Below are 14,494 nucleotides of genomic sequence, written 5' to 3'. Positions count from 1 at the left end.
ATGCCCCATCTGATGTGATAAAATCCGACGCCAATACAAACATAATAAATAAATAAATATCTGATCAGAGATCATGAAACATTCTTTTGATACATAATTGGGCTTGTAACCAGAACAGCTTTATATTGGATCTAGAGTAAGTCTATTGGAGTCGGATAAATCTAAAAAATCTTATCAGAGGTCAAACTCGGATGCATTATTTGTACATAAGATCAAATTTTGGATTAGATGCCTTTAACTCCAGAAGAAATGGGAGTATGATGCATGGTGAAAGTGGAGCAAAACAAGAAAGAAAAGAGGGAGTGCCAGAGAGAGAGAGAGTGGGTGGGTGGGGCACGAAACGCTCTTTTTATTCGTTCAGAAAGTTCCAGTTAATGGATTTTAGACCATGTCTTACACGGTTATCAGTTTCTTGATCCCATATTCATTAATTTTCTTGATCGAATAATCTACTGGTTACTTCAAATGAATACGTCAATATATCTACAATGTTTTATTTTTTTAGTCAATGCAAACAAACCTCTAAAGAGTATCCAAAACTGATGGCCCCAAGAAAACCTAGATCCAGGGTCCATCCTACCTTCAGTTGAATGAAGCTTGTATTCCAAGTTTTCAACCTTAGTTGTAGACCTCCAGTTGCTGGAAAATCTAATAAGAATAAAATAAGAGACTGGACAATTTTTTTCCTCAACAATGTAGTAGGAATAGGAACTGAAAATAACAATTTTTTTAAAAAAACATGTTGGGTGATCTTACCTTTTTAACCTCGTATAATTTGTTTATGTACCACCTCTGTCAATGAAATTCTAAGGGACTCTTTTTTGAGCGAGGGTTGGGGGTTTGGTTTTTCTTATCTGCAATACTAAGTAAAGCCTTCCGGCGGTTCAATGCACTCTCAATGTATTCCTGGACCGGTGGAAGACGCCCTTGCTGTGCATCACTTGGTACTTGGCCTCGAATTATCTATAAATCAAGCATGGTTTATTGATCAAGCCACAGAAGAAAGAAACAAAGTAAAAGTGATGAACAAAATTTATACCTTTGAAGCCCAATGTCTCTCTGCTTGTTGGCAAATATCCCTGATGTCTCTTCCTGACATTCTAAAAGTGGGAGGCATTGATTGCCATCAGAGATTGTGTTTTTTTTCTTTTTGTCAGCAATATGAGTGCATTTAACAAGGGCCCATGATATAAAGATTTTATTCTCACCAAAGATACATTATCCATTTTACAATCAAGGTAACAGAAAAAATTACTAGCATTTTCAGACATATGGGATTGGATGCAAGGAAACCTTGTCAACACCAAGGACCTTAGAGGAAGTAAAAAAATTGACCTATCGTAACCCATCTGATTCCTAGATTAATCACCAGATACTTTTTAATTTACAAGGATCAACAAACTAATGTGAAGTATTGATTCATGGTCTCCCACTGCAAGTAGGACGAATTCAGTTCAGTTGAGTTTAAAAGCCACACCACCCTAAGCCCACCACTTGGTGGGAGAATTTATTTGTAGAAAAAGGGGCCATTGCCCAAGGTTGGTCCTGCCTACCTGGGGTCTTTGGAGGGGAGGACCCAATTTGTCATTTCCTAGCACAAAGTGGTGATTTTCAAATATAAACCGGCATTATCACACTATTGTCAGGCCGAGAGTCGCTGCTCAACCAAGCAATGGCCCCTTGAATGTATTTGTAGAGATATTTATTTTTTCCTCAAGGGGAGGTCACATGGTCAGGAAAAGGCTTTGCAAGTCCACAGTTCCTAGATGCTTCTATTCAGAATATAGGTAAAGGGTATTCAAAAAGCTTACTCTTTTGTAACCGAAGCAAATTCAATCAACTCAGACTTTTTAAGGTGTTTTGCATACTGTGCTGCTATTGCCTCACGGTTATGTTGATCAGGTAGACCGAAAGTAATCAAGGAATCAAACCGACTGAGAAATCATATTAAGAGACATAATTAGTTACACAATATTAGTTTAGGTACAAACAAAATAAAGAACGAAGAAAGAAAATGCAAAGTTACCAATTTACCTTATCAGGGCAGGATCAAGGTCTTGCTTTCTATTCGTTGCAGCAATTACCACCACTCTCCTCTCCTGCTCAAATCCATCGATCTTCCCCCACAAAAATAAACAATGCATCAAGGACATCATAGAAATATCTCTGTGCCAGATTCATATAAATACTGCCTAAATGTGTTAACTGGATCTAATGTCACTTTACAAAGGTATTATAAAATTCTTGCCACCTTTTAAGATAGGAGAAATGAATGTTAGGTTTTTAAATAAAAAAAAAAAAAAACCTGAATAATTACATTATCACATTCTGGCATCTGTGCAATACTGATAAAAAAGCCTAGCATTAAAGCAATGAAAGATATATCATCTTACCTGTCGTAGTAATACTGATAATATCCTACGTGTAGCTTCATGCATTTCATTATCACGAGCAGCAGCAAAAGAATCTACCTATAGAATTGTGAACAAAAATAAGAGGAAACAAATACATTTGAGGTCTCAATTACTATGCATAATACAAAATAACAAAAAAGGAATGTGAATGGTCTAACCGTAAGTGGAAATACCTCATCTAAAAAAATGATTGCACCATTAGGAAGGCCATTAGCAAGCGAGAAGACGGTCCCTAATAAGCGTTCACTTTCACCATAATATTTTGACATAACAACCTCAAGTGGCACATATAGCAAGGCGACACCCTGACATAGAAATTTGTTACTGAGAGTTGATTAAATTGCCTCATAAAATTGCAGCATCCTGCAGATTTAGGAAGAATAACTACACTGCAATAGCTTCTTCATTGTTTATTTAGGTCAACAAAACACATCCTCTATGCAAACAGATGAAGAATAGATAATACAGTATAGTTGTTTATTATTCTGTACTGTTTCATGATATACAGTTATTTATATTCTTTTTCGTTTAGTTCCTGAAGGGGCTATGTTGTACTTATAAATACTTTTCCTTTTAATATAAATAGAACTTTCCGAGTGGGGTTTGACTCGCTTAGACACTCCATGCAACCTTCATTCCATATTGGACCTAGACGTATCTAAATGCAAATACACATGACATGCAATTAAACTCTACAAGGTTTGAATATAACCACATGCTATCTAAGATTTTATTTTTGTAGATTATGTCACAATGAGGACAAAATTAAATAAAAAGGTCAGAAATAAAACACTTAATCTGCATCACATCAGACAAAAGAGGAGATATCAAGGATAGCAGCTTGATAAGAGATCAACTGTGAAAGTACACCATTAAACTATGATCACCCAGTATTTTTTTTTCTTCTCTTATTATTATTATCATTTTCTTTTTGCCGGGGGAGGGGGGGTGTCCAAGGGGAGGGAGGTTAATAAAAGCTTACCCACAAGGAAATAATATACTTGTCTTCAACCATTCCTTGCACAAAAAAATCCTCATAAAATTTTCATCAAGGGTATGCGGTTATTCTTAATTAATCCTAAGCAGTCAAAACCACTCATTTTAATATTCTTAACTAATCCTAATGTACACGATCAGTAAAAATCAACAGAAGTAGTTTTCTGAAGCAAGGAAGTTTATCTAAATAAAATACTTCACATATTTGATTTAGATTGATAGTGAAAAAGAGACTGGAAATTATTATGGTCCAATAGGACTAAAGCTCGAAAATTTTCCATTAATGAGAGGAAAAAGAGAAAATCAGATTGCATGAAAGCTTCACATTCCATGTTCTGGGGAAAACTTTCCCTACACCCCCACATTAAAATGGGAAATAAAAGAAAGAATATGAAATATGAAATTCCAAATTCTCTTAAGCAGATTATTTTTACAAGAAGTTACAACTCTAATACAAGAATCAATATGGCCCCAAAACATTATGACCTATCAAAAATATAGATACGACCAACAGCCAGACAAATACATGGGAAGATATTAGATTTTTTTGTGACAGATTGAACATTCTGAGTTGGTAACAAGTTTCAGTAAGAAGCATTAAATAAGATTAACATCATATAGGTATCTGAATTTTTATGTGAGCAACATTGAACAGAAGCATAGGAAAAACAATGTGAAACACAGAAACAAACAAAACTAGTAGTTCAGCTGACTGAGAAGATCAAATATGAAGTGCAAAATGCTTACCGCTTGGTTAGCAATTACCCGAGCACAAGATGTCTTCCCTGTCCCTGAAAGTCATAGCACATTATGTATAAATTTGGTTGTCGTGCTGCAGAACTTAAAAGGCTATCATAAACCAAAGTGTGGGGATCGATGAAATTTATAAAGGGTGGCACTGGAAGGTACAATGGAGATGCAGATACAATCATACAATCAAAGTCATTGGTCCTTCTCAAAAGAGTAGAAGTGTAGAACACCTGGATATGCTTAAATGCACTTGTACCAACAAGTTTTCATATTTGCAACTAATAGCAAGTTTGTGTATTACTACACCCAATTTTTTATTTCTCCACTGATAATAAGATAAATTCAGAATATATAGAACACAAAAACACTAAGAAAATTTGATGGCAGTAATAGGGAAAATCCAGGGCCCTCAGGAGTGGGAGGCATTTTCAGGAATGAAGCCCACGTAATTGCATTGTTCTCGGCTCCTATTGCCATTGGTGATTCTTTAAGGGCAGAGATAATGGCTATATTGAAATGTGTGCAAAGAGCAAGGATATGAACGTGAATAAAATGATTATTGAAGGAAACTCACAACTGGTAATAGGGTGGCTCCAATTTATTATTATTATTATTTTTTTTATCAATAACAATTTCATTAATTCACCAAAGAAGTTACATAAGGAAGACAAACACACTCATCTTCCAAGTACAATCAAGAAAACAAAAGAATAGGTAGAGACAAAAAAATACAACTTAGCCCAAAACATTGAATCCCTTTTTGCCCCTTGTTTAGCTAAGCCATCAGCTAGAAAATTGGTTGATCTTTTGACCCAGCATATTTTAACTTCCATCTCCTGCACCAGCCACTTAAATTTCCTCCTCTGATTACTGTACCTCCATAAACCATTGCTGTCTGCATTCAGCCACCCTATCACCACCTCCGAATCCCCTTCAATTAAGATTTTTCTGATGTTCATTTCCTTGGCTTTCTGGACTCCTTCCATAACTGCAAAGATCTCAGCACTAAGGGAGTCACCCACTCCAATTGGGCCAGAGAACAAGGCAAAAATGACCCCATTCTCATCCCTAAAGACACCCCCAATCCTTGATTGTCCAGGGTTCCCCCTACTACTACATCAAAATTTAATTTCATGAACCCAGCAGGTGGAGGTGTCCAAGACACACTCATTACTGACTTGGTCTGTGTGCATTTTGCTATTTCACCCCACTTCCTCAACATGTCATCCACTATATAACGTGTGAATAGTTCCAAAGATTTCAGCCACTGTACAGCCCTAAAACGAATGATAGCCTTTAGTTCTTCCACCCCTCTCTCAGCCGCTGAGAATATCCTGAAGTTTCTTTCTTCCCATATTGTCCAACATACTACAACCCTCAGACCTCTCCACATAGTCCTTCCCCTTTTCCTACGCCACCTGAAGACAGAAGGGGGAAAAAGGCCCTGCAGATCTGATGGAGGGTTCCATCTACACTCAAAGAGGGAAAAAGCCCAGTCCCAAATTGACCTCACAAAATGGCAAAACACCATTAGGTGAAAACTAGTCTCACAATCCGCTTTACATAGAAGACACCAACGGGGTGACAAGTGTGGCGAAATATAGAGGGAGGAAAGAAGAAAATTTTCTTTATTGATGACTAAAACATATTGAGCATACAACTTAAATAAGAAAATATAGGAAAGAAAAACCCCTAGAATCTCTCACAATCAGGGATAGACTAAATCTTTCCCTTAATCCTAGGATATGACTTTCCTAAATTTATACAAATCTAATCCTTCCTAAATTTATTCAAATCTCTTAACCAATCAAAGCATATCTTTCTTAATTTGCCGCAAATCCTATCTTTCTTAATTTGCCAACACTCCCCCTCAAGTTGGTGCAAAGATATCTATCATGCCCAACTTGCTAACTTGAAGCTCAAATGGCTGTCTCAACAAGCCCTTAGTCAAAACATCTGCAACTTGCTGCGTGATTGGTACAAACGGAGTGCAAATTATTCCTTCTTCAAGCTTCTCCTTTATAAAGTGTCTGTCAATCCCAACATGTTTAGTTCTGTCATGTAGAACCGGATTATGAACAATGCTGATAGCTGCCTTGTTATCACAATACAGTTATATAAGAAAACTCATTGGTCTCTTAAAATCCGGTAGCACCCTCTTTAGCCAAAGAACCTCAACCCCTCTCTTCTCATTTTTCTTGAAGAAGAGTCCTTTTCCTGGTGTGCCTTTTAGATACTTAAGATATCGATACACAGCTTCAAGATGTTCTTCATACGAGGAGTGCATAAATTGACTCACCATGCTCACAACAAAGGCAATATCAGGACGTGTATGTGACAAGTAAATCAATCTTCCTACTAGCCTTTGGTATCTACCGTATCTACTGGAACCCCATCTTTAACTTCTCCAAGCTTAGCATTAACTTCTATCGAAGTGTCTGAAGGTTTGCATCCACTCATTCCAGTTTCTTTCAAGAGATCTAGAATATATTTTCATTGTGAAACCACAATGCCCTTCTTTGATCTTGCCACTTCCATTCCAAGAAAGTACCTTAGCTGGCCTAAGTCTTTAATCTCAAATTCCTTGGCTAAGCTCTGCTTCAGTCTGCTCATCTCTTCAATATCATCTCCAGTCAAGATTATGTCATCAACATAGACAATCAAAACCGAAACCTTGTCTTTGGTGGATCTGTTTGTGAAAAGAGTATGATCAGATTATCCTTGACTATATCCTTGACTTTTAATGAACCTTGTGAATCTTTCAAACCAGGCTCTGGGAGACTGTTTAAGTCCATATAGAAACTTTTTTAGCTTGCATACCTTAGTTCCAAACTTCTCAATGAAACCAAGTGGAGGCTCCATATATACTTCTTCTTCCAAGTCTCCATTCAAAAAGGCATTCTTCACATCTAGCTGATTCAGTGGCCAGTCAAGATTAGCTGCAACAGATAAGAGTACTCGAACTGTATTTAGCTTCGCCATTGGAGAAAAAGTCTCAAAGTAGTCCACTCCATATGTCTGAGTAAAGCCTTTAGCTACTAGGCGAGCCTTGTATCTTTCCAAGGATCCATCTGAGTTGTACTTCAGAGTAAACACCCATTTACAACCAACAACTTTCTTTCCATCCGGCAGATCCACTTTCTCCCAAGTAGCATTCTTTTCCAAAGCTCTCATCTCCTCAAAAACATTTTTTTCCACTCAGGAACATTTAGAACCTCCTGGATACTATTAGGATGGATACACTAGACACTTGTAAAAAAAAGGCACAATATGAAGGTGAAATATTTTTGTAAGATACAAAATTTGACAAAGGATGTTTTGTACAAGACCTAACACATTTCCTAAGAGCAATGGGAAGATCAAGCTGACTAGAAGAATCAGAATTACCTAGAGGAATGTTTTCAGGAATTTTTGGAGAATTATCATGAATTTCATGATCCAACCTCTGATCAGATTCTTGTTGATGTTGCGGAATAGTGCCTCTCCTTTTCTGTGCTAGATATTCCCTTGAATATACAAGGCCTTTATACTGTTTCGCACGTATCTCTACTGTTTCAGCTTTTTCATTTTGAGATGGCATCACTGAAGGTTGTTCATTGCTAGACTCAACATTTTCAATATTTAATTCATTTGTTTCCACTAATTTTGTATTTTTTGCCTCTCTTACGGTGACCGGTTGTGAGGAACATCATTATGGACAAATTCAAACATTAAATCAAAACCATCTAAAAAACCATCTTTACTAGTGTTGCTCTCCCCCTAAAGATGGGAGTTGTAGTACGAGGTTCCTTCAAAGAATGTGACATCCATAGACACAAACATCCTTTTCAAAACTGGCCCAAAGCATTTGTAACCTCTCTAATTAGTGGGATAGCTTGCAAAAATACATTTATGTGCTTTTGGATCATGTTTTGAACGTTTAGGATCATGGTTATGAACGAAAGCCACACTTCCAAAAATTTTTGAGGGAATGTTTGTCACTAGCCGAGAGTTTGGAAAACAGTCAGTGAAAACCTGTATGGGTGTTTTAAAATCCAAAATTCGTGTAGGCAGTCTGTTAATCAAATAAGTGGCTATTAAAACGACTTCTCCCCAAAGATATTTAGGAACCTTAGTTTTAAAACTTAGAGCTCTAACAACTTCAAGGAGATGTTTGTTTTTCCTTTCAGCCACCCCATTTTGTTGAAGTGTATTATTACACGAACTTTGGTGTACAATTCCTTTCTCAGCAAAAAAATTCCCTAACACATTGTTTAAAAATTCCTTTCCATTATCACTTCGAAAAATTTTAATATATGTCTGAAATTGTGTTTGAACCATGTAGAAATTTTTTAACACAGTTTCAGCATCGGAATTCTCTTTTAAAAGGAAAACCCAAGTGACCCTAGTATGATCATCAATAAAAGTAATGAACCAATGTTTTCCAGAAAGAGTTGTTACTCTAGAAAGACCCCAAACATCACTATGAATCATGGTAAATGGTTTTGATTTTTTATATGGTTGAGACTGTAAAACAGCACGATGATGTTTTGCTAATTCACAAGATTCACACTGGAAAACTCAATGATTTTTATTCATGAATAACTTGGGAAATAGATGCTTTAAATATTGAAAGCTAGGATGTCCTAATCGATAATGCTATAACAAAACTTCATTGTCACTAGAACAGAGATAGAACTGAAACAAGTCTGTCGGCCTTGCCTTCCAAAGGTTGATCCTTTATTAAAGAGGTAGAGGCCACCATCCTGTTTAGCACCCCCAATCATCTTCCCTGAGGTTAAATCCTGAAATTCACAACGAGAAGACCAAAAATTAACTCAACAACTATGATCAAGGGTTAGTTTACTAATAGACAAGAGATTGTATGATAGGTTAGGAACATGCAGAACATCTTTAAGGTTTAGAGAAGGGGAAATAGACAGTTCCTTTCCCAGCAACAGTAGAAAAGGAACCATCTGCAATTTTAACCCTTTGATTCCCTGCACAGGGTGTATATGAAAAAAAGAATTGTGAAGTGCCGGTCACATAATCAATGGCACCTGAATCTAATATCCAGGAGCCATTAGATTTGGTACAAGCAATGGCTGCAGTGAAAAAATTACCTGACTGAGCTAGAAAACAGGATGGGTTAGAGTTTCCTAACAATTGAAATTGAAACATTTTATATAAGTGCTCTATTTGTTCCTTTGTGAAAGGAAGAGACTCTGAGGATGATTGCTGCCCTGGATCCGAATTGCTTACTTGAAGCGCGCGAACATCTCCCTCTGACTTGTTGTCACTGCCTGATTTTTTCTTCCAACCCGCCGGTTTCCCATGCAGCTTCCAGCACGTTTACCGAGTATGCCATGGCTTTCTACAATGATCACACCAAGGCCTCTGCTTTCCTCCTCGTCTATCTCCGTCTAAGTCTGCACCTTGGGCCACAAGAGCGGACCCTTCATTCTCTGTTTTTGTTTCACTAACACTCTTCAACATCACTTGTCGCCGTGCTTCTTCTCTACACACTTCTAAAAAAACTTCTATTATAGTAGGCAAGGGCTTTCGCCCTAAGATACGTCCCCGAACCTCATCGAGTTCTTTATTCAAACCAGCCAAGAAGACAAAAACCTGGCCTCTCTCTATCTTCTCTTTGTACCGAGCACTGTCACTCGGACTTTCCCATTCTTCTTCAAATAAATCCAACTCCTGCCAAACAGCCATCATCTCATTATAATAAGCTGTAACTTCACGTTCACCTTGTTGCATCTTCCACATTCGAGTATTCAGTTCGAACTGTTGTGAATGATTGTCCAAATCTGAACAGGTTTCCCTAACAGCTTCCCACACATTGTGAGCCGTCGGCAGGAACATGAATGGTTTTCCAACCACCGGATCCATGGAGTTGATCAACCAGGCGGTAACCATCGAATTTTCAGAACGCCACTGCCTGTACTTTGGATCATCAGTGGCTGGCGGTTTCACTTCGCCGTTCAAATAGCCGAGTTTCCCTTTGTCATCGATCACCAACCGCACGGACTGAGACCATTCAAGATAATTTTTTCCATTCAATTTGTGAATGGTAATTTGAAGAGAATTCTCAGAAAGAGAAATAGTCGCTAACTGAATACCTCCCTCCGAAGACGTCACACTGTTGGTAGCATCCGAAGAGGTTGAACCAGAGCCAACCATGGCGGCCTTAAAATTCATGATCGAACCCTAAAGCTTTGATACCATGTGGCGAAATATAGAGGGAGGAAAGAGGAAAATTTTCTTTATTGGTGACTAAAACATATTGAGCATACAACTTAAATACAGAAAAGACAGGAAAGGCAAACCCCTAGAATCTCTCACAATCAGGGATAGACTAAATCTTTCCCTTAATACTAGGATATGACTTTCCTAAATTTATTCAAATCTAATCCTTCCTAAATTTATTCAAATCTCTTAATCAATCAAATCATATCTTCTTAATTTGCCACAAATCCTATCTTTCTTAATTTGCTGACAACAAGTATTGGGTCGCTTCTTTTGGAGTAGATCACCCAAAGAGAGAGCTGCTTTATCTATGAAGAAGAAATTGTATTATATGTACTCTTCCATGTTTGGAAGCTATCAATAAAAAAAAAAAAAACTAAGAAATTGGCATCATCATTATCTAGTATTGCTTCCCAAGTTGTCAATGTCATCATCCAACATATCACCATTGTTGCACTGAACTGTAGAACAAATCCTTTTTGTGAAAACCATAATTACATGATGGATTACAGGGTGACATTTCTACAGTAGACACTTCCCCTAGATGAAGAGATGATCAACATCAATGTACTCAATTCAAGCATGATAAACAGGATTCTCTAACAGCTGGATCACAATTTGCACTCACAAGTCACACCTGCCACTCAATTATAGGGTCTGCTTCACAAACACTTGCCATATTCAGTGTCCAATGTGCCAGTCCCTGGATTCAGGATCCATCATTTATCTCAAGCCTAATTCTGAACCAACTGCCAAGTACCAAATAAGCATACCTCTCCAAATATTGAAACTCAAGAAGGGAAGTAAATCTATGATCTTCCTGATTTTAAACTCACTCTTATATTTGTCATTTTTTAAGTCATACTTTATCTTTTTTCTGGAAAACATATCAATTTTCATATTCCCAATTAGTGCTGATTACTTGTGGGTCAAGGATGGAACCCCTTATATCATACTTGGACCTGTGCCTGACAAGACCCAGAACCAATGTATGTATAGGCTAGTCCTTGCCAGAATGGTTCAAACCCCCTACCCAAAACCCATGCAACAGCAAGAGTTGTCATCTGCAGTGCATTTAATATCTCTACAGTCCACTTGCATAATCTACAGTTCAAGCTCTATCAGATAAACTACTCCATCTTCAGATTGTAAAATAAATATTCAATGCAGTAATTATCAAAACATTAATATATTAAATGCTCTCCTTCACAAATCAATTAACACATCATCTTGAGATATCCAATATAGTTGATAGGAAAGTCAACAAGATAAAGAAATTTTTGAAGATTGCCCCAGTTTATATTATATTATTCCAGGATTGACAGTCTCTCAACAACAGGACTTTATAAGCTCCCCCTAGATTCAACTTTTTTTATCCTTATGGGAAGCAATTTAATACAAAAACAAATGGATAATCATCAAGTGATGTGAAATACAAAAGGAATTCAAAGGTTGAAATGCTGATATAAATTCTTTTTTGTGTACTCGTGATACTGCTTAACAATTTTGCTATGTTCTCTATAAGATGGCAAGTTAAAACTTTCTTGGTGTATACTTCATAATGGGCTTTAAATAACATTTTTTGGGTAAGTAAATAAAATTGTCTTACTAAATAGAAATGAAGAGGTGCTCCCAAGGAATATGAATGATAAATTAATGGGCCTCTCTCACAGTATTCAATTCCTACACCTATCCCATGGTCATTTAGGGGGCATTTAGTTTACTACAGATAAGTACTTTTGGAAACCAAACTATTGAATAACTTTGACAAGCAACTTAATGTGATAAGTTACCTTTTGAAAAGTAACTTATCATAAATCTACTATGAAGATGGCCCATTTTTTTCACTTAGTAGCTTATTTTGGTTAGAAGGCAAACCTGGTGGGCCTTCAAAAAGTACAGCTCGAGGCCTGTTTGTCTCAAATTTGCACCTAGTACCACGGGCAATGTCATCATATACTTCAGGACTATGTAGAGCCAATAGTATGGTATCCTCTATTTCTCTGTACAGTAATAGACAAAAAAATGATTTTCTACAAAAGAGTTTATTCCAAGTTGAAAAATAACTAATTTGACCATGCACATAATGAAAGTATTTGCAAATTGCTTGAGTGTCAAATGGAAAAATGAGGGGCAGTTCAAATTTATGCATGTTAACAACATACTAATTCTAGAAGAAAAAATTACAAGATTGAAAAGCATTGTATCATCTAAAACAATGTAGGATGGCTATCTAACCCTTTTTCATCTTTAACCAAATCTTAGAAATTGCCATGTTCCCTAATTGTTTGCTAAATTATCACCCATAGTTGTCAAGGTGTCACCTAGGCACCCGCCTAGGCAACAAAAATGACAAGGTGGGTGCCTTTTATAATATCATTTATATTGTTGTATCTTATTAATGTATGTGTTTATACATTTTATTATATGCTATATATATATATATATATATATATATATATATATATCAATTATACTTTGTTTTAATGTTTTACTATTGAAATTTAAAAAATCAAAGGGTTTTGAGAAGAGAAAAAGAAAGAAAGAAAGAAAGAGGAAAGAAAGAATAGAATAATAAAGTTATTTTTTTCTATTCTATCTCTAATTAAATAAAAAAAAAGGGACTCCATCCTTGTTTTTTTTTTCTATTTTACTTTCCATCTTAAATACTTATCATATAAAGTTAATGAACTTCTTTAGCTGCTAATTAATATGAATTTGCTCTATTAAATACTTATTATAGTAATATTATTTTTGAAAATAATGAAATCAATATATGTAAAAGACTTTTATCTTTTAGATGTGATGATTATTCCACATTTTTAGAGGAAATTTAATCTTCTTAATAAAAGGAATTGCTATTTTTAAATTAACATACATGCTGAATGGTATAGAAAACTAAGAAACAAGCCAAAAGTCCACTTTTTATATTATAAAATTTGTATCGCCTAGGCCAGTAGGCACCCCAGTGTCACCCAGAATCGCCTAGATGCCTTGAAAACTATGTTATCAATCATCTTTTTCTTGCTATTTGAAACTTAGGGGTTATGGCAAGAGAAACTTAAGATATATTACCACACAAGGAAACCTTGATATATACGGAATTGTTTCTAACTCAAGCCAATGTTATGCAGACAAGTACTCACGATTATGGATAAGTAAACTAAGCATCTAGAAGAAGACATCTATGGTACATGTTTACTGATGGTAGTCTTTCATTTCTTTTTTTTTTTTTTTGAGAAAGATTACTTTCATTGAAAAAAGATACTTTAATTGGAGTCTATTGCAAATTGCTTAGAGTGTTCCATCCCGTCTTGGCCCTTGACCTATTTAGGATTCCCCCTAGGTGCTAACCCAAAGGACAGCCGGTTTTGGAATCTAGTTATGGAAAGTTTGAAAAAAGATTGGCGGCTTGGAAAAAGAACTACATTTCCTTGGAGAGTAAAGTGACTTTGATCAGGGCCACACTTGGCAACCTACCAGTTTACTTTCTATTTGTTTTTAGGGTTCTTTCTAAGGAAGCTAAGAAGATAGAATTATAGAAAAGCTGATAGGGACACTTTTTATGGGAGCTAGGGGGTAAGAGAAGAAGGATCATTTGATTAGGTGGGAGGTGGTTAGTCAAAGGAAGAAGGGGGTTTGGAGTTAGCAAATCTTACTCATAAGAATGAAGCTCTCCTAGGGAAAAAGGTTCTAGAGACGATCTTTAGAGAGGGAGAGGTTGTGGCACAATTTGGCCGCTAGTAATCATGGTGTTCTGAAAATGTTGGAATGTTGGGGTATCTCAACGAGCTACTCCAGCAACACCTTGGAAGACAATACATGGTATTGCCTATAGAAATCATGTTCTCTTTCAGGAAGACATTTGGGTGGCCAATCAACCTCTCAAAGATCTATTTCCCTCTCTTTTTTCCATTTCCCTTTATAAAAAAAAAAAAAAAAAAGTGTCTATTTATGGTTTTGTTTCTAATAAAGTTACTTTACCTTTTCAAAAAAAAAATTCTCTCCTCCCCAATTCCTCTGTCTTTAAATTGGGATTTTGGATTCTGAAGAGGGTTCAAGGATGATGAATCCGATTGTGTTTTTGAGATTTTACTTTA

At 36.3% G+C, this 14,494-nt stretch overlaps 1 protein-coding gene across 4 annotated transcripts in view; it reads right to left on the bottom strand.

The window, feature by feature from the left end:
* Window positions 1-329: 329 nt before the first annotated feature.
* Window positions 330-14,494, bottom strand: part of LOC148875257 (P-loop containing nucleoside triphosphate hydrolases superfamily protein) — a 35,883-nt gene continuing 21,718 nt past the window's right edge. The window contains exons 7-15 of one of the 4 annotated variants that reach the window (XM_088964334.1): window positions 12,273-12,397; window positions 4,158-4,201; window positions 2,588-2,719; window positions 2,394-2,471; window positions 2,035-2,117; window positions 1,812-1,934; window positions 1,040-1,100; window positions 757-963; window positions 330-648 (exon numbers count right to left, since the gene is read on the bottom strand). In XM_088964334.1, the coding sequence (XP_088820460.1) occupies window positions 796-963; window positions 1,040-1,100; window positions 1,812-1,934; window positions 2,035-2,117; window positions 2,394-2,471; window positions 2,588-2,719; window positions 4,158-4,201; window positions 12,273-12,397 (814 nt within the window). In that variant the 3' untranslated portion in view covers window positions 330-648; window positions 757-795. The remainder of the gene's footprint in view (window positions 649-756; window positions 964-1,039; window positions 1,101-1,811; window positions 1,935-2,034; window positions 2,118-2,393; window positions 2,472-2,587; window positions 2,720-4,157; window positions 4,202-12,272; window positions 12,398-14,494) is intronic. The other 3 variants (XM_088964335.1, XR_016104940.1, XR_016104941.1) reach the window with 3 other exon arrangements.

Source organism: Nelumbo lutea, chromosome 1 (assembly GCF_056320005.1).
Source record: "Nelumbo lutea isolate HS-2025 chromosome 1, American lotus-T2T, whole genome shotgun sequence".
Lineage (NCBI taxonomy): Eukaryota > Viridiplantae > Streptophyta > Magnoliopsida > Proteales > Nelumbonaceae > Nelumbo > Nelumbo lutea.
The sequence above is the reverse complement of the archived record's forward strand: the minus strand, read 5'-3'. Positions and strand labels throughout refer to the sequence as shown.